The following is a 22,935-nucleotide window of genomic DNA, read 5'->3' as shown; positions in this document are numbered from 1 at the left end:
AGGTAGAGTTAGGATTAGAAGACCATCTTTATTTAGAAAACAGCAACTCAACCAAGGGTATGAGCAAGTTAATTCAGCCAAAATTTATAAATGTACAATTTATTTAGTTTCTAGAATAGTTTTACCTTTCTTCCATAATAGACATCCATAATTATCATTGAGAGTGTGGAGCTTTCTACGATCATTTATATTCTTACCAACTTTAGGAGGGTTGAAAGGTGTCTCTTTTAACCGCTTTTCCAATTCTGCAAGGGATGTGTTGTTAATGATATCCTGCAAACCAGGAAACACAGGGAGGAGCTGTCATCGTCTCAGAGCAACATTTACTAGAGATTCATGAACAATCAGGACCAAAAAAAAAAAAAAAGTACCTAGTACTGCCCCCTTGTGTTCTTTAAAGAAACACAGGAGTCCTTCTTCTCAATATAAGAGAGAAACCACAAGTTTAATTTCCACCATATGGAAAGTACAGCCACATGAAAAGTTTTTATAGATGTGTTAAGTATCTACAGACCTTTGGCCAGAAAGCTATACTGTTCTGGCATTCATTTCACTCAGCCATATAAAGTCACTTCAGAAAGAAGCAAATGATTATATTTTTACCTGAATTCTCTTGATTAGACTATATACCCAAAATATGTAAAATAAGGAAAAGGAAAGAGTGTATGCATCTGTAATCTATTCAAAAATTCATTATATGTTTTAACATTAAAAATTTACATTCAGAAGGAAAAAACCCTCACAATTCCACTACCCAAAGACAACTGCTATTGACATTTGATGTATTTATTTCTAGTCTTTTCCTCAATTTCTTTTTTATCTTTTTTGTTTTTTCAGAGAACAAAAGGTGGTTAAGGGGAAGGTGTATTGGAAAATGACATTCATTAATTGACCAGAATTCTAAAGCTGTAAGCAGCAATCTGGAAAATTTCAAACTGTAATTTATCAATAATAATTCTGATTTTTAAAATACCTTAAAAGGTTGTGTGCTGGCCATCAATTTTGTATCCAAGAGCCTAAAAACAGAAGAATTTTTTTAAAAGGTAAACAATGGACAGCAATGTTCAAAATGTACTTTACTCCAATGAGTAATACTGGACGGGGGCATTAGGCACATCAGTCATCTGCATCTCCACCACGTCGGACTGTGGATGAGGTCCCCTCATCCGGGCACTTCATCACAAGGCTGCGGGGAAGCCCACAGCCACTTCTGGAACAGAAGTTCCAGAGGGCGCGGGCTCACACTGACATCGGGGTAAGTCAAACATCCTCATGTGTTTGCACGTGGCTCAAACACTGCTGCAGGGCTGATGCTCCCAAGCTCTCATCCTCTCCTACCACTATCCAGATCTGTACCATATAGTATCCTAGAGGGTCAAAACCTGCATTTGCAGTCTCACACAACTGTTATTTCTCACTACTCTGCTTCAGAGATTGCAATAGAAAAAAAAGAGACACACACACACACACTCGTATGAAAATACTATTTCCTCTCACATAAATATGAGTAACTGCAGATAATTGGGCAGAAACAGTCTGGCTGAAAGAGCAACTGCTCCAAGTCCTCTGCAGACAGGTCCTCGGATACAGACTCTTGCTCTGAGGGCTCCATGCGGCTGACGTGGGATCTATCAGAACACACCATACTAACCATGGACAACACCAACAGGCTAAGGCACTGACAAAGTTGAGAAAAAGGAGTTCTCTAGCCAGACAGTTTTTGACCGATGACAGAATACTACTCTCAACATATCCAACTCTATCCAACTATATATTCAACCGTCTTCAATACTCAACTGAATACCCTCAACTGGATGCTTCACTGTGACAAGGTTCACCCAACAGACAAGGCAGGTAAGCGCCAACTCAAGCAGACCTCACAGGTCCCTCAGACAGTGGGAGGCAGGATGAGAAAAAAAGCAGCTGCTGTCCATTTTCATCCTTGGGTCAAATTCTGATTTTTACATTTTAACAACAAACATCATCAACATTTGTAAAAGCAAACCATCAGCAAGGTGGAGCTATTACGCCATTTTCCAGCTTATGAAAACTGAATTGTGACCATGATCTAATGGTTTTAATAAATTACTGTATACCTTTGTGTAATTATGGATGCCCAGATGGCTGTTTTAAACCAAAGGCAAATCCTCAAGGAAAGCTTACCTGGGGAAAACACATGTTGTCACCTCCTTAAATTCATTTAAGTCCTAAAAAACAAGAACGTGACCTGTTATGATTTTACTGGTATATTTGCAATATTTAAAACAAATATTTCAAGTCCCATGGTTCTCTTCTCAAACCATGATACCAACACAGGCCCCTGAAGCTAAACTGTCAGGCCCATTTCTCACTAATATCTAAAAATTTGGGCAATTCCTCACTGATTGGGAATCATATGACCTGATACTAAAATTCTGCATAAACAAAATAGATATGTGAGCATTTTATGGCTGAAACAGAAGAGTTCGGGAAAAGGGTTTCTATTATATGTAGAAAACTATCAGTAATACTTCTCTTACACAACTCACCGTAAAGTGAGACATGTAGAGTTATTTAAATAAAATGGTTCACAGTATCTTGTGATAAAGCATAATGGACAAGAATGTGAAAAGGAATATTTATGTTTAACTGAGTCACTTCGCTGTACAGCAGAAATGAACACACTACAAATCAACTGTACTTCAATAAAATTCTTAAAAAAATAAAGTGGTTCATGCAGGAAATGGACATACTGTAAATTGGATCATACTTTTAATGGAAACACCACTGAAATATTGGTTAAAATGGCCACTAAAACAGAGACTTTCCAATACACATGATTCTTACTTTAACTACTTGGAAAATTGCTTAAGTGGCACCAATAGCAAATGCCTAAATTAGGCAATTCATTTCCCAAGTTTATTTGATCAGGAAGTCTAGAGCTGGAATGAGATTGCTCTCATTTTGAATTAACTTATTTATATACATAATTGCCATACTGCACTGCCTACTCATACTCCTGACCCACTGTGACTACAGTTCTCTTCAGCGTTATTCATGCTTCACAGGAAACTGCCATTTCCCATTAGCTTTTCGAGCCTGTAAATACAGTCTGTATTTAGCTAGCTTGAAGTATTTACCAGCTTTTCAATGGCTATCGTTAAATTAATGAACAATACACGAATAAGCGGTTTCAGTGCTAAGTCAAACAAAAAGACAATAAAGAGTGTAATCTCTCAGTTTAGAAAGTCTCACAAGCAAGAAAAAAATTAGAATTATGGCCAGTTCCAGGGTCAGCATATAGCAAGGTAGACCAATGCCTTCTAAAAGGTCATGCTGAATGAAGTAGCAAGACTTTTAAGAAAAGACTCTTCCCCTAAAAACCTGCCCCCAAATATAGATTCTTTACTGCACTTTTAAATACAACATTGCTAACAGTGTATGTAAAAGTTCTATCATTTTAATTAGGCTTGTTCCTTTCCTGTCATCACTTCTTCCAAAGGTGGATGGAAGAAAACCATTTTCTCCTTCTGACAATGACAGAACACAAAGAAGTTATATAACATACTCGGGCCTTAGTAATAAAGCAAGGGATAAAACCACTTACCGGGGGGAGGAGCCAAGATGGCGGAGGAGTAGGACTGGGAGACCACTTTCTCTCCTACAAATTCATCAAAAGAATAACCGAATGCAGAGCAAACTTCACAAAACAACTTCTGATCGCTAGCTGAGGTCATCAGGCGCCCAGAAAAGCAGACCATTGTCTTCGAAAGGAGGTAGGACAAAATATAAAAGATAAAATGTGAGACAAAAGAGCTAAGGACGGAGACCCGTCCCGGGAAGGGAGTCTTAGGCGGCCTTGCTTGGGCTAGGGTCCGGGCCTGAGTGCCCTGAGGACAATCGGGGGGAGCTTCTGTGAGGTGCCAACTTGAACTGTGGGAGACCAAAGGAGAGAGAGAAAATTGACCGGCCGGAACACACTGCCGGCCGTTCGCAGAACAAAGGGACGGGGAAAGTCCCGAGAAGAGCTCGCAGGCTGCGGACCGGCCCAGCCCCGCCGGAGGCAGGAGGCAGGGGGGAGGGGAAGGTCGCGGCGAGACACAGGGCGCAGGCACCCGACCGGCGCGGGGCGGGGACTGGGGCTGGGGACGCGGAGGGCGGAAGGCGCGCGCACCCACCTGGCGCCAGCGGAAACTGAGACTGGGTCCGCGGAAGGGAGTGGGTGCGCCACACCTGGGGATAGCGCGCCCACCAAGCCCCTGGCTGCCTGGACCGCTCTGACGGGGAAGGCACAGAGAGCAGGCGCAGCTTTTCCTTCCGCGCTTTTGTGTAACACCCGAGGGCTGGAACCTCGCGCAGCGCGGGGCGCGCTCCATATAGAACAGCCGGGAGCCTGAGCAGCGCAGACGGAGAAAGCAGCGTCAGCCCCTTCCGGCAGCGCCAGCCCGCCCCCGCAGGGCCAGCCCCTCCCCGCAGCGTCAGCCCTGCCCCCGCAGGGCCAGCCCCTCCCCGCAGCGTCAGCCCCGCCCCGCAGCGCCAGCCCCGCCCCGCAGCGTCAGCCCCTCCCAGCAGCGCAATGGAACTAGCTACCTGAATAAGAGTCCGCCTCCGGCCGCCTGTGTCAGGGCGGAAATGAGCCTCTGAAGAGACCGGCAAACAGAAGCCAAATAAACAAAGGGAACCGCTTCAGAAGGGACTGGTGCAACAGATTAAAATCCCTGAAGAAAACACCGACTTCACCGGAAGGGCCCTGTAGATATCGAGAAGTGCAAGCTGGAACGAGGAGCTATCTGAAACTGAGCCGAACCCACACTGACCGCAACAGCTCCAGAGAAATTCCTAGACATATTTTTACTTTTTTTTTTTATTTTTCTATTTTTTCTAAGTAAGGAAAAAAAAAAAATTTTTTTTTCTTTTTATATTTTTCTTTTTTATTTTTTCTCTTTTATTTTCCTTTAAAATTCCCTATTACTCCCCCATTACTCCTTAACTTTCATTTTCATAGATTTTTACGATTTTTTTAATTAGGGGAAAAAAAAAATTTTTTTTTCTTTCTTTTTTTTTTTTTTTTTTTTTTTTTTTTTTTTTTTTTTTTTTTTTTTTTTTTTTTTTTTTTTTTTTTCCTTTTTCTCTTCTATTTTCTATTTTTCTTTTTCTCTTATTTCTTTTAAAGTCCTCTAGTACTCCTCTACTACTCTTCATTTTCATCTTCACTACACTATAACCTTAAAAAAAAAAAAAAAAAGAGAAGCCCTATCTTTAAACCGAAGATTATTCCCTCCCAATCTTGACTCTCTGTTTTCTACCTCAGAACACCTCTATTTCCTCTTTTCCCCTTCTCTTCCCCATCCAATTCTGTGAATCCTTGTAGGTGTCTGAGATACGAGAACACTCTGGGAACAGACAGCTGCGTAGATCTGTCTCTCTCCTCTTGAGTCCCCCCTTTTCTCCTCCTACTCATCTCTATCTCCCTCCTCCCTTTTCTCCTGTTCATGTAACTCTGTGAACCTCTCTGGGTGTCCCTAACGGGGGAGAATCTTTTCGCCATTAACCTAGAAGTTTAATTATCAGAGCTGTATAGTTGGAGAAGTCCTGAGACTACAGGAAGAATAAAACTGAAATCCAGAGGCAGGAAACTTAAGCCCAAAACCTGAGAACACCAGAAAACTCCTGACTACATGGAACTTTAAGTGATAAGTGACCGTCCAAAAGCCTCCATACCTACACTGAAACCAACCACCACCCAAGAGCCAATAAGTTTTAGAGCAAGACATACCACGCAAATTCTCCAGCAACACAGGAACATAGCCCTGAATGTCAACATACAGGCTACCCAAGGTCACACCTAACACATAGACCCAACTCAAAACTCATTACTGGGCACTCCATTGCTCTCCAAAGAGAAGAAATCAAGTTCCACGCACCAGTACACTGACGCAAGCTTCCCTAACCAGGAAACCTTGACAAGCCAAACGTCCAACCCCACCCACTGGGTAAATCCTCCACAATAAAAAGGAACCACAGACCTCCAGAATACAGAAAGTCCACTCCAGACACAGCAATCTAAACAAGATGAAAAGGCAAAGAAATACCCAACAGGTAAAGGAACAAGAAAAATGCCCACCAAGTCAAACAAAAGAGGAGGAGATAGGGAATCTACCTGAAAAAGAATTTAGAATAATGATAATAAAAATGATCCAAAATCTTGAAAACAAAATGGAGTTACAGATAAATAGCTTGGAAACAAAGATTGAAAAGATACAAGAATTGTTTAATAAAGACCTAGAAGAAATAAAAAAGAGTCAATTAAAAATGAATAATGCAATGAATGAGATCAAAAACACTTTGGAGGGAACCAAGAGTAGAATAACGGAGGCAGAAGATAGGATAAGTGAGATAGAAGATAAAATGGTGGAAATAAATGAAGCAGAGAGGAAAAAAGAAAAAAGGATCAAAAGAAATGAGGACAACCTCAGGGACCTCTGGGACAATGTGAAACGCCCCAACATTCGAATCATAGGAGTTCCAGAAGAAGAAGACAAAAAGAAAGGCCATGAGAAAATACTCGAGGAGATAATAGCTGAAAACTTCCCTAAAATGGGGAAGGAAATAGCCACCCAAGTCCAAGAAACCCAGAGAGTTCCAAACAGGATAAACCCAAGGCGAAACACCCCAAGACACATATTAATCAAACTAACAAAGATCAAACACAAAGAACAAATATTAAAAGCAGCAAGGGAAAAACAACAAATAACACACAAAGGGATTCCCATAAGGATAACAGCTGATCTATCAATAGAAACCCTCCAGGCCAGAAGGGAATGGCAGGACGTCCTGAAAGTAATGAAAGAGAATAACCTACAACCTAGATTACTGTATCCAGCAAGGATCTCATTCAGATATGAAGGAGAACTCAAAAGCTTTACAGATAAGCAAAAGCTGAGAGAATTCAGCACTACCAAACCAGCTCTTCAACAAATGCTAAAGGATCTTCTCTAGACAGGAAATGCAGAAAGGTTGTATAAACGTGAACCCAAAACAACAAAGTAAATGGCAATGGGACCACACCTATCAATAATTACCTTAAATGTAAATGGGTTGAATGCCCCAACCAAAAGACAAAGATTGGCTGGATGGATACAAAAACAAGACCCCTATATATGCTGTCTACAAGAGACCCACCTCAAAACAAGAGACACATACAGACTGAAAGTGAAGGGCTGGAAAAAAATATTTCATGCAAACGGAGACCAAAAGAAAGCAGGAGTCGCAATACTCATATCAGATAAAATAGACTTTCAAATAAAAGCTGTGAAAAGAGACAAAGAAGGACACTACATAATGATCAAAGGATCAATCCAAGAAGAAGATGTAACAATTATAAATATATATGCACCCAACATAGGAGCACCGCAATATGTACGGCAAACACTAACGAGTATGAAAGAGGAAATTAATAGTAACACAATAATAGTGGGAGACTTTAATACCCCACTCACAACTATGGATAGATCAACTACACAGAAAATTAACAAGGAAACACAAACTTTAAATGACACAATGGACCAGCTAGACCTAATTGATATCTATAGGACATTTCACCCCAAAACAATCAACTTCACCTTTTTCTCAAGTGCACACGGAACCTTCTCCAGAATAGATCACATCCTGGGCCATAAATCTGGTCTTGGAAAATTCAAAAAAATTGAAATCATTCCAGTCATCTTTTCTGACCACAGTGCAGTAAGATTAGATCTCAATTACAGGAAAAAAATTGTTAAAAATTCAAACACATGGAGGCTAAATAACACACTTCTGAATAACCAACAAATCATAGAAGAAATCAAAAAAGAAATCAAAATATGTATAGAAATGAATGAAAATGAAAACACAACAACCCAAAACCTATGGGACACTGTAAAAGCAGTGCTAAGGGGAAAGTTCATAGCATTACAGGCTTACATCAAGAAACAAGAAAAAAGCCAAATAAATAACCTAACTCTACACCTAAAGCAATTAGAGAAGGAAGAAATGAAGAACCCCAGGGTTAGCAGAAGGAAAGAAATCTTAAAAATCAGGGCAGAAATAAATGCAAAAGAAACTAAAGAGACCATAGCAAAAATCAACAAAGCTAAAAGCTGGTTTTTTGAAAAAATAAAATTGACAAACCATTAGCAAGACTCATTAAGAAGCAAAGAGAGAAGAACCAAATTAACAAAATTAGAAATGAAAATGGAGAGATCACAACAGACAACACTGAAATACAAAGGATCATAAGAGACTACTACCAGCAGCTCTATGCCAATAAAATGGACAACTTGGATGAAATGGACAAATTCTTAGAAAAGTATAACTTTCCAAAACTGAACCAGGAAGAAATAGAAGATCTTAACAGACCCATCACAGGCAAGGAAATCGAAAGTGTAATCAAAAATCTTCCAGCAAACAAAAGCCCAGGACCAGATGGCTTCACAGCTGAATTCTACCAAAAATTTAGAGAAGAGCTAACACCTACCTTACTCAAACTCTTCCAGAAAATTGCAGAAGAAGGTAAACTTCCAAACTCATTCTATGAGGCCACCATCACCCTAATTCCAAAACCAGACAAAGATGCCACAAAAAAAGAAAACTACAGGCCAATATCACTGATGAACATAGATGCAAAAATCCTTAACAAAATTCTAGCAAACAGAATCCAACAACATATTAAAAAAATCATACACCACGACCAAGTGGGCTTTATCCCAGGAATGCAAGGATTCTTCAATATCCGCAAATCAATCAACGTAATACACCACATTAACAAATTGAAAGATAAAAACCATATGATTATCTCAATAGATGCAGAGAAAGCCTTTGACAAAATTCAACACTCATTTATGATTAAAACTCTCCAAAAAGCAGGAATAGAAGGAACATACCTCAACATTATAAAAGCCATATATGACAAACCCACAGCAAGCATCACCCTCAATGGTGAAAAATTGAAAGCATTCCCCCTGAAATCAGGAACAAGACAAGGGTGCCCACTGTCACCACTACTGTTCAACATAGTGTTGGAAGTTTTGGCCACAGCAATCAGAGCAGAAAAAGAAGTAAAAGGAATCCAGATAGGAAAAGAAGAAGTCAAACTCTCACTGTTTGCAGATGACATGATCCTCTACATAGAAAACCCTAAAGACTCTACCAGAAAATTACTAGAACTAATCAATGAATATAGTAAAGTTGCAGGATATAAAATTAACACACAGAAATCCCTTGCATTCCTATATACTAACAATGAAAAAACAGAAAGAGAAATTAAGGAAACAATACCATTCACCATTGCAACAAAAAGAATAAAATACTTAGGAGTATATCTACCTAAAGAAACAAAAGACCTATACATAGAAAACTATAAAACACTGATGAAAGAAATCAAAGAGGACACAAACAGATGGAGAAACATACCGTGTTCATGGATTGGAAGAATCAATATTGTCAAAATGGCTATTCTACCCAAAGCAATCTATAGATTCAATGCAATCCCTATCAAGCTACCAACGGTATTTGTCACAGAACTAGACCAAAGAATTTCACAATTTGTATGGAAATACAAAAAACCTCGAATAGCCAAAGTAATCTTGAGAAAGAAGAATGGAACTGGAGGAATCAACCTGCCTGACTTCAGACTCTACTACAAAGCCACAGTCATCAAGACAGTATGGTACTGGCACAAAGACAGAAATATAGATCAATGGAACAGAATAGAAAGCCCAGAGATAAATCCACGAACCTATGGACACCTTATCTTTGACAAAGGAGGCAAGGATATACAATGGAAAAAAGACAACCTCTTTAACAAGTGGTGCTGGGAAAACTGGTCAACCACTTGTAAAAGAATGAAACTAGAACACTTTCTAACACCATACACAAAAATAAACTCAAAATGGATTAAAGATCTAAATGTAAGACCAGAAACTATAAAACTCCTAGAGGAGAACATAGGCAAAACACTCTCCGACATAAATCACAGCAAGATCCTCTATGACCCACCTCCCAGAATATTGGAAATAAAAGCAAAACTAAACCAATGGGATCTAATGAAACTTAAAAGCTTTTGCACTACAAAGGAAACTATAAGTAAGGTGAAAAGACAGCCGTCAGATTGGGAGAAAATAATAGCAAATGAAGAAACAGACAAAGGATTAATCTCAAAAATATACAAGCAACTCCTGAAGCTCAATTCCAGAAAAATAAATGACCCAATCAAAAAATGGGCCAAAGAACTAAACAGACATTTCTCCAAAGAAGACATACAGATGGCTAACAAACACATGAAAAGGTGCTCAACATCACTCATTATCAGAGAAATGCAAATCAAAACCACAATGAGGTACCATTACACGCCAGTCAGGATGGCTGCTATCCAAAAGACTACAAGCAATAAATGCTGGAGAGGGTGTGGAGAAAAGGGAACCCTCTTACACTGTTGGTGGGAATGCAAACTAGTACAGCCACTATGGAAAACAGTGTGGAGATTCCTTAAAAAACTGGAAATAGAACTGCCATATGACCCAGCAATCCCACTTTTGGGCATACACACTGAGGAAACCAGATCTGAAAGAGACACGTGCACCCCAATGTTCATTGCAGCACTGTTTATAATAGCCAGGACATGGAAGCAACCTAGATGCCCATCAGCAGATGAATGGATAAGGAAGCTGTGGTACATATACACCATGGAATATTACTCAGCTGTCAAAAAGAATTCATTTGAATCAGTCCTAATGAGATGGATGAAACTGGAGCCCATTATACAGAGTGAAGTAAGCCAGAAAGATAAAGAACATTACAGCATACTAACACATATATATGGAATTTAGAAATATGGTAACGACAACCCTATATGCAAAACAGAAAAAGAGACACAGAAATACAGAACAGACTTTTGAACTCTGTGGGAGAATGTGAGGGTGGGATGTTTCAAAAGAACAGCATGTATACTATCTATGGTGAAACAGATCACCAGCCCAGGTGGGATGCATGAGACAAGTGCTCGGGCCTGGTGCACTGGGAAGACCCAGAGGAGTCGGGTGAAGAGGGAGGTGGGAGGGGGGATCGGGATGGGGAATAAGTGTAAATCTATGGCTGATTCATATCAATGTATGACAAAACCCACTGAAATGTTGTGAAGTAATTAGCCTCCAACTAATAAAAAAATTAAAAAAAATAAAAAAATAAAGCATGTAACCAGATGATTTAAAAAAAAAAAAAAAAAAAAAACACTTACCCTAACCCACCTTCTACTTTGCAATAAGTCATATTCTCTTTCCAGTAGAATTTGATTGAAAACTAGCTACATGCAAGATAACATTTATTTAGTCCTTACATACAAAGGCTATGCTAGGCATTTAGACACAGATAATAAAAAGGTCACACTCCCTGTCCAAGGAGGGAATCACTTAGAGAGAAAAGTGGAATAAGATGTAAAGGCAACATTTATGCAACAGAAGAGGTACACGGTTCTCTGGCAGTTCAGAGAAAGGAAAGATCACTCTTGGGCAAGGCAGCAAGCAGGGAAAAGGTGTACACCCAAAGAGGCACACACTGGACCTGGGTAAGATGGGTAAAGCCGTAAATAGCAAACACTGAGAAAAGCCAGAGGAAATTCAAGTTGAAGGATTTCATATACCAAAAATTACAGACATGCAAAAGCACACGTTTTCTGGGGGTTGAAAAATGAGCCAGTCTGGCTGGGAGGAAGGACAAAAACGGGTCCAGACTACACAAGAAGGTTGGGCCAGATCACAGAAGGCTTGATAATGCCAGGCTAAAAAGAATCAACTGTATAGAAAAACAAAGAACATGGGATTAACTCAGAATTTAACTCAGGGTCAGTGATGTGGACAGAGCCATACATCAGGAGATTACAAAGCTGACCCAGTTGGAAGACACTCATTTGTTAAATCAGTACTTAATGCCTGTTACAAGCCAAGCTCTGTTTGGTGTCTGAAACACCTATAAACACAGCATTAAATACACTTTCCTTACAGATAACTTCACTGCTCTGAAGGTCAAAAAGCCGTGAGAAAGGCTACTACTATTCAGTCAATAAGGAGTGACAGCTCTGAAATTAACATTAGCCCTTTAGATTTACACAATGCAAATTCACACCCATCATGTTTGTTTTGAGGCTCACAACTATGATGCCTTTGAGTCCCTGAGGGTGATGCAGTTTTTATGAAAAGCAACGACAATCTTAAGGCTGCAGAAATAGGAACAGGCTTCCCAATAGACCTGCGGTACTCAGTGTTGGAATTTTCCAAAGAAAAGTAATCAAGATGCTGAAGGAACGACGCATTGTGAGAAACGTGAAGTAACTGAGGCTTTGCAGATGTATAAACGACACTGAACTCTAAAGTAGGTATCATCCAATCCAGAAGCCATAAAAGGTGAATCTGGTGGTATACGCAGACACAGCAGTAGAGAATGGACTTGCGGACAGGGCGGGGGAAGCAGAGGGTAGGATGAATTGGGTAGCGCTGACATATATACACCACCATGCGCAAAACAGCTAGCTAGTGGGAAGCTGCTGTGTAACACAGGGAGCCCAGCCTGGTGCTCTGTGATGACCTAGAGGGATAGGGTCGGGGGAGGGAAGAGAGCTCAAGAGGGAGGGGATATATATATAATTATAGCTGATTCGAGTTGTTGTATGGCAGAAACCAACACAATATTGAAAAGCAATTATCTTCCAATTAAAAAAAAAATCTGGCGGTATGATAGTTTAAAGCAGAGGCTGGAAACCACGGTCTGCAGGCCAAATCTGGCCTATCACCTATTTTTAAATAAAATTTTTCTGGGACAAAGTCATACCCATTTGTTGACACACTGCATTCTACAGCAGTTTTCAGGTGACAATGACCATCTCAAGAGTCCTGACAAAGACTAGGCAGCCCGGAAAGCCCCAAATATTTGACTATCTGACCCTTTATAGAAAAAGTTTGCCAACCTCTGTTTAAAGGATGGGCTGAAGGTTAAAGTGAGGCAGGGAATCCTGCCTGGAGTTTGCCATCTTCAGATGAGGAATAAGGCTACTTGCTACTTGAAATGGAAAGAATCCAGATGTGAGAGACAGCCTGGAGACAAAACTGCCAGGATTTTCTAACTGGCCAGATCTGGGGGACAGAGGAAGAGCCAAAACGGATGTTAAAAACCATGTTGGTGACTGGGTATCATTTACAGTAAAGCAATCAGGAGGAAGAACGGGTTTGGAGACAGAAGGAGAGAAAGGTTACGTTAAGTTGCACACCCTGTTTGCGACACATGAATTTTAAACCCCACTCATTCTGAAAGCTACCCAGGTAGAGACGTGCGGGGTCAGCGTAAACTGTGACCGGATCTGAGGAGAGATGCCAGCTGGAGAGGAAGATGTCGGTGTCTCCAACTGAAGTTCTAGAAGGCGGGTGAGGTCACTGAAGGACAGAAAACAGGGGGAGTAAATGAAGGCAAGGCACTGCAGTGATGAGCAGCAGTAAGATGAGGCCCTAGGCAGTCAGGGAGCGAAGAGGAGGAGACAGAGAGAAGCCCTTCTCCCGGACTCTGTGCTTTGGTGCCCTGAGACCGCACGGCTCCAAGAGTCCCAAAACACCACGGTCCACAGAGAATCTAAGGGTTACCTTGCAAGAAGCAACCAAGACTTTTACACAACCTGACCCAGTCTACAGACCTCTAGCACCACCACCCACCCCCGCCCCCCCACCCCTACCCCAGCCACCCCTGCTTCAGCGCCCTGCTGTGGCTCACGTTAGCAGTATCAAACCCGGAGACCACATCTGCGGCTCAGCAACCCCTGCTCAGCACTAACTGAGCAAACAAACCTCCGGCATCAAGACGAAACAAATGTTTAACCTCGCTGCAGCAATGGCAGATGTCCGAAGATCCTTTAAAATCTCTTCAAAAACATTCAACCAAGTGCAGGAGACTGTCCCTCGGGGACAGGTGCAGACAAGGGAACGGCACCCCACAAAGAACACTTTCTCAGTATTGAAGATGAGAATTTTTAACACAGGCTGACAGGTCACTCACCGCGGGCAGAGGGCAGTAGAACTGATGAACCGTGTGCATGACATCCAAGAGCATGTTGTGTCCAATGACAAGCTTCCCCTGAAAAAAGTCAAGGTTAGGAAAGACTCCTTGGTGCAAAATTTTATCAGGGCTTTTTATTGAAGAGCTCAAAAAAACAGAAAATGCTAAGTATCTTGAAATGTATGGCTTGGTTCCATGAGGATTTTGTACTAAACTTACTTTTTGACACTAAGGGGAAAAAAAAATGTATAAAGATATGCAAATAAAGAAATTTGGGCTGGCTTCATTCCTCTTCTGGTGTAAAATCCAGAATGCAAAGTAAAAGCTCCAAATGACTTTGATTTCATTGATCTTTTTCTCTGATTTTATTCATTTTCTACCCAAAAGAATCAGAAGTAGTAAAATTTTTACTAACACAAGAATCAGAAGTAGCAAAATTTTTATTAAAGAGCTCAAAAATGTAACTGAAAATGCTAGATACCTTGAACTGTCAAATAATTTGTGAACAAACTCCAAATATCTATTTCAGAAATGTATTCTTCAAAACAACTCACTTATTTTCAAAAGACACACTTATAACAATGCTAGAAGGTAAAAAATAAGTAACTTTATTAAATAGAATGTTTCCATTTCCTTCATCATGTATGCCAAATTCCACAGGGCTTGTTTCGAAATATTGTTTCCAATGAAATTCACTGCTCTTCAACCAACGAGGTACAATATATGTGCAATAAATTAGTCCATTTTGATAAAAATTAAACTGCAAAAATGGAACATCAATTTAGATTTAGCTAGCCAGGTGACAGCATTTTTAACATAAAGCATCTGGAGCTTTTCTCTATGTCCCAGTGGACCTTCAGAGCAATACTCCTTGACTCACAAAGGTAAGCATAATCCTCTGAAATAAATAATTCTATACAAAATCTCCCAAATCCAACAGATGAGCTATCCTCTCATTCTGAATATCTACACAGTGCTAAGATACCAAGTATTGATCGAAACCACAGAGAAGGAAGAAACCCAAAATGGAAGCCCTAAAAGATAAACCTAACTGTATTATAAATGAAGCCCTCGACCATACTGAAGGTGGCTGGGAAGAACAGAAGTAACATCAACACAGCAGATAACAAGAACTGCAATTCCCAGTGTTGGAGGGAAAAAAGTTACAAAGAAGAGAGAGTAGGTTAAAAGTAAACCCTGTGGTACTGGACTAGAATCTGTCGTGTATCAGTATAAATTCATTTTTTAAAATATGCATGTAAGTCAGACACGGAAATATCAACGTGTGTAAACATGCGTGGCCACACACATGTATCATTCTCAGCTCTGTGCAGGGAGGGGAACTAGTAGTAGTAACACCACAGCAGCCCAGCACCAGAACTTGGTTTCTAAAAGGAACCCGGGCTCCTTGGAGAAGTCATTGATTCTAGAGCTGAGGAAAGGAAGATACAAGATGAGTGTGGAATATCTTGTGACATCAGAAAGTAAGGAGGTGCTCAGAAAAGGAAGGGGCTTGTTACAGGCGAGCCAGCCTGAAGAAGCACCAATGGCCCATGTGGTACCATCCGAGCAACAAAATAAATGATAAGAACACTAGATTAAAATCTGTAGAGGGACCTCCCTCATGGTCCAGGGCTTAGGAATCCACCTGTCAATGCAGGGGACACGGTTCGATCGCTGGTCCAGGAAGACCCCACAGGCTATGGGGCAGCTACCCCGTGTGCCACAGCGTCAGAAGCCTGCATCTCTAGGGCCCATGCTCCACAACAAGAGAAGCCACTGCACCGGGAAGCCGTGCACCGCAACCAGAGAAAAGTAGCCCCTGCTCCACTGCAACTAAAGCCCACAGGCGGCAATGAAGACAGCACAGCCAGAAACAAATAAATAAATAAATAATGTTTTTAAATTAAGAGATAAATCTATACAATGGGGACTTCCCTGGTGGTCAAGTGGTTAAGGATCCACCTCCTACTGCAGGGGATGTCAGTTCGATCTCTAATCAGGGAACTAAGATCCTACATGCCTTGGAGCAACTCATCCCGCAAGCCCCAACTACTAAGCCTGTGTGCCACAACTAGAGAGCCTGCACGCTGCAACTAAGACCTGCTGCAGCCAAATAAACAAATTGTTTAAAGATATGTAGAATGAAATAAGTTTCTCTGAGTCCAAAAAAAAAAAAAAAAAAGGATTAACAGAAGGGGAGCAGGGGCGGCTCTTCTAGAAGATTTCCAGAAACAAATGGAGAAAGAGGGAAACACAAACTCGCCACTAGAATACCACAGTAATGACGGCTGCAGGCAAGATCCACCGACAGATGCTGTCACTGGCAAAAGCTCAAGAAAAAACAGGGTTTTCAGCATCTCAAAATATCGCCCCCAATATATTTATTAACTACAAAAGGGAAAACAGTAACTCTACAGTGCATAGACCCAGCAGACACCACCTGAACTGAGTGATGGGGGTCAACGTCATGAACCATCATTTCTGTGGTCTGCCTGCCAAAACTGTGTCTTCAATCCTACGTGAGAAAAGATCAAACAAATCCAAACCAAGGGACACCTGACACAATTACAATCAATCAATACTCTTTAAAAACATCAAGGTTATAAAAGACAAAGTAAACTACAGACTGCAGAAGAGTAAGGAGAAATAACAAGTAAACTCAATGTGGGGTCCTAGATAGAACCATCAATAGAAAAAGGACTTAGAGGAAAAACAGGTTAAATTCAAGTTAGCTCATAATATTGTACCAAGGCTAATTTCATGGTTTTGCAACTGTGTGGTTATACAAGACAGTAACATCAGGTGTCGCCAGGTGACGGGCGTATAGAAATCCTCTACCAGTTTTTCTGTGGGTGAAAAATTAATACGAATTTTTTTTAAAACTAGAGAAAACAGATTCCTTACTAAGAATGACGGGGAAAGAATCTGGTCTAATACAGAGTGTTTACTTGTTCACTGGCTATACAGAGCTCAACTATGTTAGTAGTTGTAAAGTATGTGACTTAAATTTTAAATGTCTGGATCACTAATAAACAGGGCTAAATTTTTATCACGGTATGCTCTGTGACACGCACTACGAATGGTCCACAACTTGCCATGAATCACTCTGCAGAAGAGGGACCACAGAGAGGAAAAATAGAGGCACAGCTGGCTCAAGGATCTGAATTGTTTGTACAAGGCAAACAAATGCCCCCATCTTGGAAAAGCCCCCTAAACCATCATGCTGGTTATGGGAGCTCAAAGCCAACTGCTGCCCCACATCTGTTTCAGGGACAGCTTCAGTCAATCCACCACTGCTCTGAAAACGGCTGGTTAAGTGTGTATAATGTAAGCAAACACAACCAGAAACTCCCCTCTACTTCTGTGTGGGTGTGTGTGCCTCTCGGTCATGTCCAACTCTTTGTGGCCTCATAGACTGTAGCCCACCAGGCTCCTCTGTCCATGGAATATACCAGGCAAGAATACTGGAGTGGGTTGCCATTCCCTTCTCCAAGAGATCTTTCTAATCCAGGGATCAAACCCAAGACTTTTGCATTACAGGCAGATTCTTCACCACTGAGCCACCAGGGAAGCCCTCTCTGCTTCTCTGGATACACACAATCTTGTTGCTGTTGATCAGTCATATCCTGACTCTTTGGACTGCAGCACATCAGGCTTCCCTGTCCCCCACCATCTTGTGGAGTTTACCCAAGTTAATGTCCATTGAATCAGTGATGCCATCTGACCATCTCATCCTCTGTCACCCTCTTCTCCTTCTGCCTTAAATCTTTCCCAGCATCAGGGTCTTTTCAGACCCTGAATATTCAGGACTGATTTCCTTTAGTTTAGGACTGACTGCTTTGATCTCCTTGCAGTCCAAGGCACTCACAAGAGTCTTCTCTCCAACACCACAGTTCAAAAGCATCAATTCTTCAGTGCTCAGCGTTTTTTACGGTCCAACTCTCACATCCATACATGACTACTAGAAAAACCGTAACTTTGACTATATGGATCTTTGTTGGCAAAGTGATGTCTCTGCTTTTTAATACGCTATCTAGGTTTGTCACAGCATTTCTTTCAAGGAGCAAGTGTCTTTTAATTTCATGGCTGCAGTCACCACCTGTAGTGATTTTGGAGCCCAAGAAAAAGTCTGTCATTGTTTCCATTGTTTCCCCATCTATTTGCCATGAAGTGATGGGACCAGATGCCATGATCTTAGTTTTTTGAAATGTTGAGTTCTAAACTAGCTTTTTGGCTACTTCTCAAGAGACCCACACCTTTGTTTTTCTCCAGGCTCATCCCTGGTTCTATTCTGTTCCAGTAATATCATTTACTTGAAAGAGCTCCTGAGGAGCCAGCCCTTCTCTCTCTCAAGGTCTAAGTTCTGTTTACCCCTTCCCAGGGCCAGTGGCTGCCTCCCCAAAAGTGCTCCTGTGTGACAAGGCTGCACCTACTGTTGAGACAACCACGGACTCCTGAAGCACTGCCCTCAAGCTTCCCCGATGCAGGGCTCAGCATTTAAGGGACAAGATGACTCCTCCAGGGAGACAAATCCTTCTCCCTAGGCCAGCTACTCAAGGACAAGGAAGTCTCGGACTCCAGGAAGTTTAGCATCAGGCAAGCAGTGTGACTTGGATGGGTAACTCAACAGAACAACCAGCAGCAAGACCCAGTTTCTCTCTGCAAGATGGGTGTGCTTCTTTTCTTAAAGGATGTAAGAAACAAGGGAAAATATCTACTATATCTATCACAGAATCCTCCAGCACATTTACATAAACAGTTGACACATTTTTTAAATGCATCAAATGTTATCAAGATATAATTAATTCAGGGCTTCTCTGGGGTAGTGGTAAAGAATCTGCCTGCCAATACAGGAGACACAGGTTCAATCCCTGGCCCGGGAAGATCCCACATGCTGGGGAGCAACTAAGCCCGTGTGCCACAACCATCAAGCCTGTGCTCTAGAGCCCAGGAGACACAACTACTGAGCCCATGTGCCATGTCTACTGAGGCCCACGTGGTCTGGAGCCTGTGCTCCACAACAAGAGAAGTCACCGCAATGAGACGCCCGCGCATCGCAACTAGAGAGTAGCCCCTATTCGCTGAAACTAGAGAAAAGCCCTCACGGCAACAAAGACCCAGCACAGCCAAAATAAATAAATAAATAAGATTATTTTAAAAACAAAGATACAAGATTCAATTAAGTGGAAGAATTCAACACAATTATTTTTATCCTCTAGATTTCTTTTAATGAAGGAATACAAGGTTTCAAACACTGGATTATTTCTCCTCATATTCTTTAGTTTGCTATTCTGCTTCTTGTTGGTTTTGAGAATAATAAATATCAGTTTCATGGAGCCACATAAGGCCATCACAGTATAATCCTCTTCTGCATTTTAATAGAAATGCTTTCTGAAAAAAATGGTTTGGATGTAATTCAGCAATTACAATATCACACTGAGCACATTATGACAACAAGCTATCTTTATGAAGTTCTAACTTCTCCCTCCAGACCAGGAAAACATTCTAACATCAATGTGACCAGATGATGGATTTGCAATGATAACTTGGCATTTCACAGTAAATGTTATGTCCAGGAAATTAATTACAAAGTGTGTTTCACTTACCGAATTAGCAATGGCATGAATGACTCTAGAAAATCCCACGGCATCATTCAGTTCTTCCTAATTTAAAAACAAAACAAAACACCAACTATTGAAATATATATGTTCCTTATTTGAATGAGTTCTTTATTGAATCTAAGCAAAAAAAAAAAAAAAAAAAAAACCAGAGACTGAAATTTTATATCCAGTTAGATGACTTTTGTTTGCTTTGAGTCCATCACCCCCAAACAAGTGTGTTGGAAATGATTTCTGCATGTACCATTTTTCTGTTTCAGAGAGAGGGCTGAGCAAGTGGCAAACTATTCACTAGTTACTAAGATAACAGTGCTAGGGTATACCCATCACTTCCAATCAACTGTTGAAATTTCCATATCCCTCAAGCTGCCTTGAGGGGCTTCCTGGTGGCTCAGCAGTAAAGAATCCATCTGCCAATGCAGGAGACATGGGTTCAATCCCTGGGTCAGAAAGATCCCCTAGAGGAAGAAATGGCAACCCATTCCAGTATTCTTGCCTGGGTAATCCCATGGACAGAGGAACCTGGTGGGCTACAGTCCATAGGGTTGCAGAGTCTGATACAACTTAAGGACTAAACGAGAAGTTGTCTTATAAACAGGGACTTTTAAAAGCTGCCACCTGCTGGCCAAATCAATACTGCATTCCATTCTGAGGAGAACCACTCAGACCATCTGTTAATCAAGAATTCTCTGATTTTTTTTTTTTCCTGAGTGAGTGCTTAGTTGCTCAGTCGTGTCAGACTCTTTTTGACCCCATGAACTGTAGCCCACCAGGCTCCTCTGTCCATGGAATTCTCCAGGCAAGAATACTGAATACTGGAGTGGGTTGCCATTCTCTTCTCTAGGGGATTGTCCCAACCCAAGGATCCTCCTGCGCTACAGAAGGATTCTTTACTAACTGAGCCCCCAGGGAAGCCCCCCCACCCCACCACCCCGCTGTCTTTTTTCCTGGTCAAATGCATTTTTACAAAATTTTTATAGCATCACACTGAGACGCATTCCCACTCAGCTTCTTCTCTCCTGTCTTCTTCATGACGGTGCTTAAACAGACTCAATTTCTTTCCTATCTTGAAATCCCTTCCTTAACTCTAAACTCTAGAGAACCATTCTCCTTCTCCTTATCTCTTCACAGCTAAATTACTTAATGACTCTTCTCCTGGGATGTCCCTGGTCCAGGGGTTAAGACTGTGCTTCCATTGCAACGGGCATGGGTTCTACTCCTGGTCAGGGAACTAAGATCCTGCATGCTGTGTGGCATGGTCAAAAATTTAAATTAAAACAAAAAAAATTCACTAGGTCCAGTTTAATTCCCAGGAACCTGCAAGCCCCCTGCTCTCCCACTTCACCCTCACTGAAATTGTTTACCTCCTTAAACTACTCTTGAGTCTGAAAAGCACTGGTGGTTTTGTGGAGAAATTGGAACACTTGTACTTTGTTGGTGGGAATGAAAAGTGGTACAGTCACGTGGGAAATAGCATGGTAGTCCCTCAAAAAATTAAAAATAGAATTATCATATGATCCAGCAATTCCACTCCTGGGTATATGCCCCAAAGAATTGAAAGCAAGGACTCAAGAGAGTCCTTGACAACCATGTTCAGAGCAGCATTAGTCACAAGAACCGAAAGACAGAAGCAACACAAGAGTCCATAAACAGGTAAATGGACAAACATAATGTGGTATATAGAATATTATTCAGACTTCAAAAAGAAAGGAAATTGTGATGCATGCTACAATAAAGATGAACCCAAAATGCCATTACGCTAAATGAACAAAGCCAGTAACAGAAAGACAAATACTATCCAATTCCACTTATGTGAGGCATTGAGAGGAGTCAAATTCACAGACAGAAGGTAGACCGGTGGGTACCAGAGGCTGGGGGATGGGAGGAGTGGGAAGTTACTAGTTAATGGGTATAGCGTTTCAATTTTGCAGGATAAAAATAGTCTGGAGATGGATGGTGGTGATGGTTGTAGGACAATGTGAATGTACTTAACAGTACAGAACTGAACACTTCAAAATGGCAAAGATGGTAAATTTCATGTTACATATTTTACCAGAATTAAATTTTTTAAGACAATATTTTTTTTAAAAGAAAAAAAAAAAAAAACCTGTTCTCAAAGCTAAGCCCCTCTAGAGGAGGGCATGGCAACCCACTCCAGTATTCTTGCCTGGAGAATTCCATGGACAGAGGAACCTGGTGGGCTACAGTCCATCAGGTCGCAAAGAGTTGGACATGAAAGACCATTTAACACTTCCACTTCACTTTCTCCTGTTTAAGGCCACTGGTGTCTCTTAGCTGGTTACTCTTCAGCTTAACTAGTCTTCCTGCTCGAAACCATTCTCCAGAGGACAACTAGAGTGAGGTTCCAACGTTAACTATGAGCATGCATCTGTAGGCCCATATCGTCTCAACTTTGTTTTAGGAAAACTAGTTAACCGGGCCTGAATTTAGCCACGGTGAGATCACTTAATGGGCTGAGATGCTCAGTGACACAAAGTCTGAATGATAGCCACTAACTCTTGCTCTGAGATGGCTTCACGGAGGTGAAGACAGTCCACCACAATGCCACCCTCACTTTGCTGGCTACATCTAAATACCTACCCTCATTCTCTTTCAGGTTTTGCTATGAATTCAACTCTTCTATGGTAGAAAATGATTCACTAAATTGAATCTAACAAAAGCTCTACAATTCTCTTGGCATTTCTCACCCAAAGGAAATGAGTGTAGTTCAGTCACCTGTTCCTTAGCGTGTTTCTGCTGCTCTCTTCTGCGTTCTTCTTCATCTACTTTGCTGATAACAATGTATCGCTCTTTCTAAAAGACATAAGGCAGATATTCAATTTTCTGGAAGCTACCCGACCCGCCTCACCCTCTTGAAATTCAGGTTCTGCCACCATTAGAAGTTATAATTTTTTATCAGTGCACAGTCTTTCAGGGGAAAAACACATTCAAAGTATCTTGAAATGCCACCAAAGTTGAGTTGTTGCTTTACAAACTAGAACTCATCTCCATGTTTCCATGACATTTTCCTATGATTTATTAATTCACCCCAACAGAGTCAATTATAAATATCAAGAGACTGTGAGAGTAAGACACTCCATAATGGACACTAAGATGTTGTACTTGAACATGGATTTCAAAATAGTTGGTTTTAAAATAAAAATTCTATGTAACCCATATAAATTTAAATCATTATATTATATACCTAAAACTAATACTGTAAGTCAACCCTACCTCAATTTAAAAAATTTCTGTATTGTATCTT

General features: G+C 41.0%; 1 protein-coding gene across 3 annotated transcripts in view; it reads right to left on the bottom strand.

Moving 5' to 3' along the window:
- The window catches only part of LOC122683791 (poly(A)-specific ribonuclease PARN-like), a 1,255,676-nt gene that overhangs the window by 41,004 nt on the left and 1,191,737 nt on the right, over positions 1-22,935 (bottom strand). For all 3 annotated transcript variants that reach the window (XM_043887750.1, XM_043887825.1, XM_043887669.1), the window contains exons 19-24: positions 22,407-22,484; positions 19,659-19,715; positions 14,050-14,127; positions 2,164-2,207; positions 974-1,016; positions 198-273 (exon numbers count right to left, since the gene is read on the bottom strand). In XM_043887750.1, the coding sequence (XP_043743685.1) occupies positions 198-273; positions 974-1,016; positions 2,164-2,207; positions 14,050-14,127; positions 19,659-19,715; positions 22,407-22,484 (376 nt within the window). The remainder of the gene's footprint in view (positions 1-197; positions 274-973; positions 1,017-2,163; positions 2,208-14,049; positions 14,128-19,658; positions 19,716-22,406; positions 22,485-22,935) is intronic.

The sequence above is a fragment of the Cervus elaphus genome, chromosome 1 (genome assembly GCF_910594005.1).
Source record: "Cervus elaphus chromosome 1, mCerEla1.1, whole genome shotgun sequence".
NCBI lineage: Eukaryota > Metazoa > Chordata > Mammalia > Artiodactyla > Cervidae > Cervus > Cervus elaphus.
This window is presented reverse-complemented; position numbering and strand designations above follow the sequence as displayed.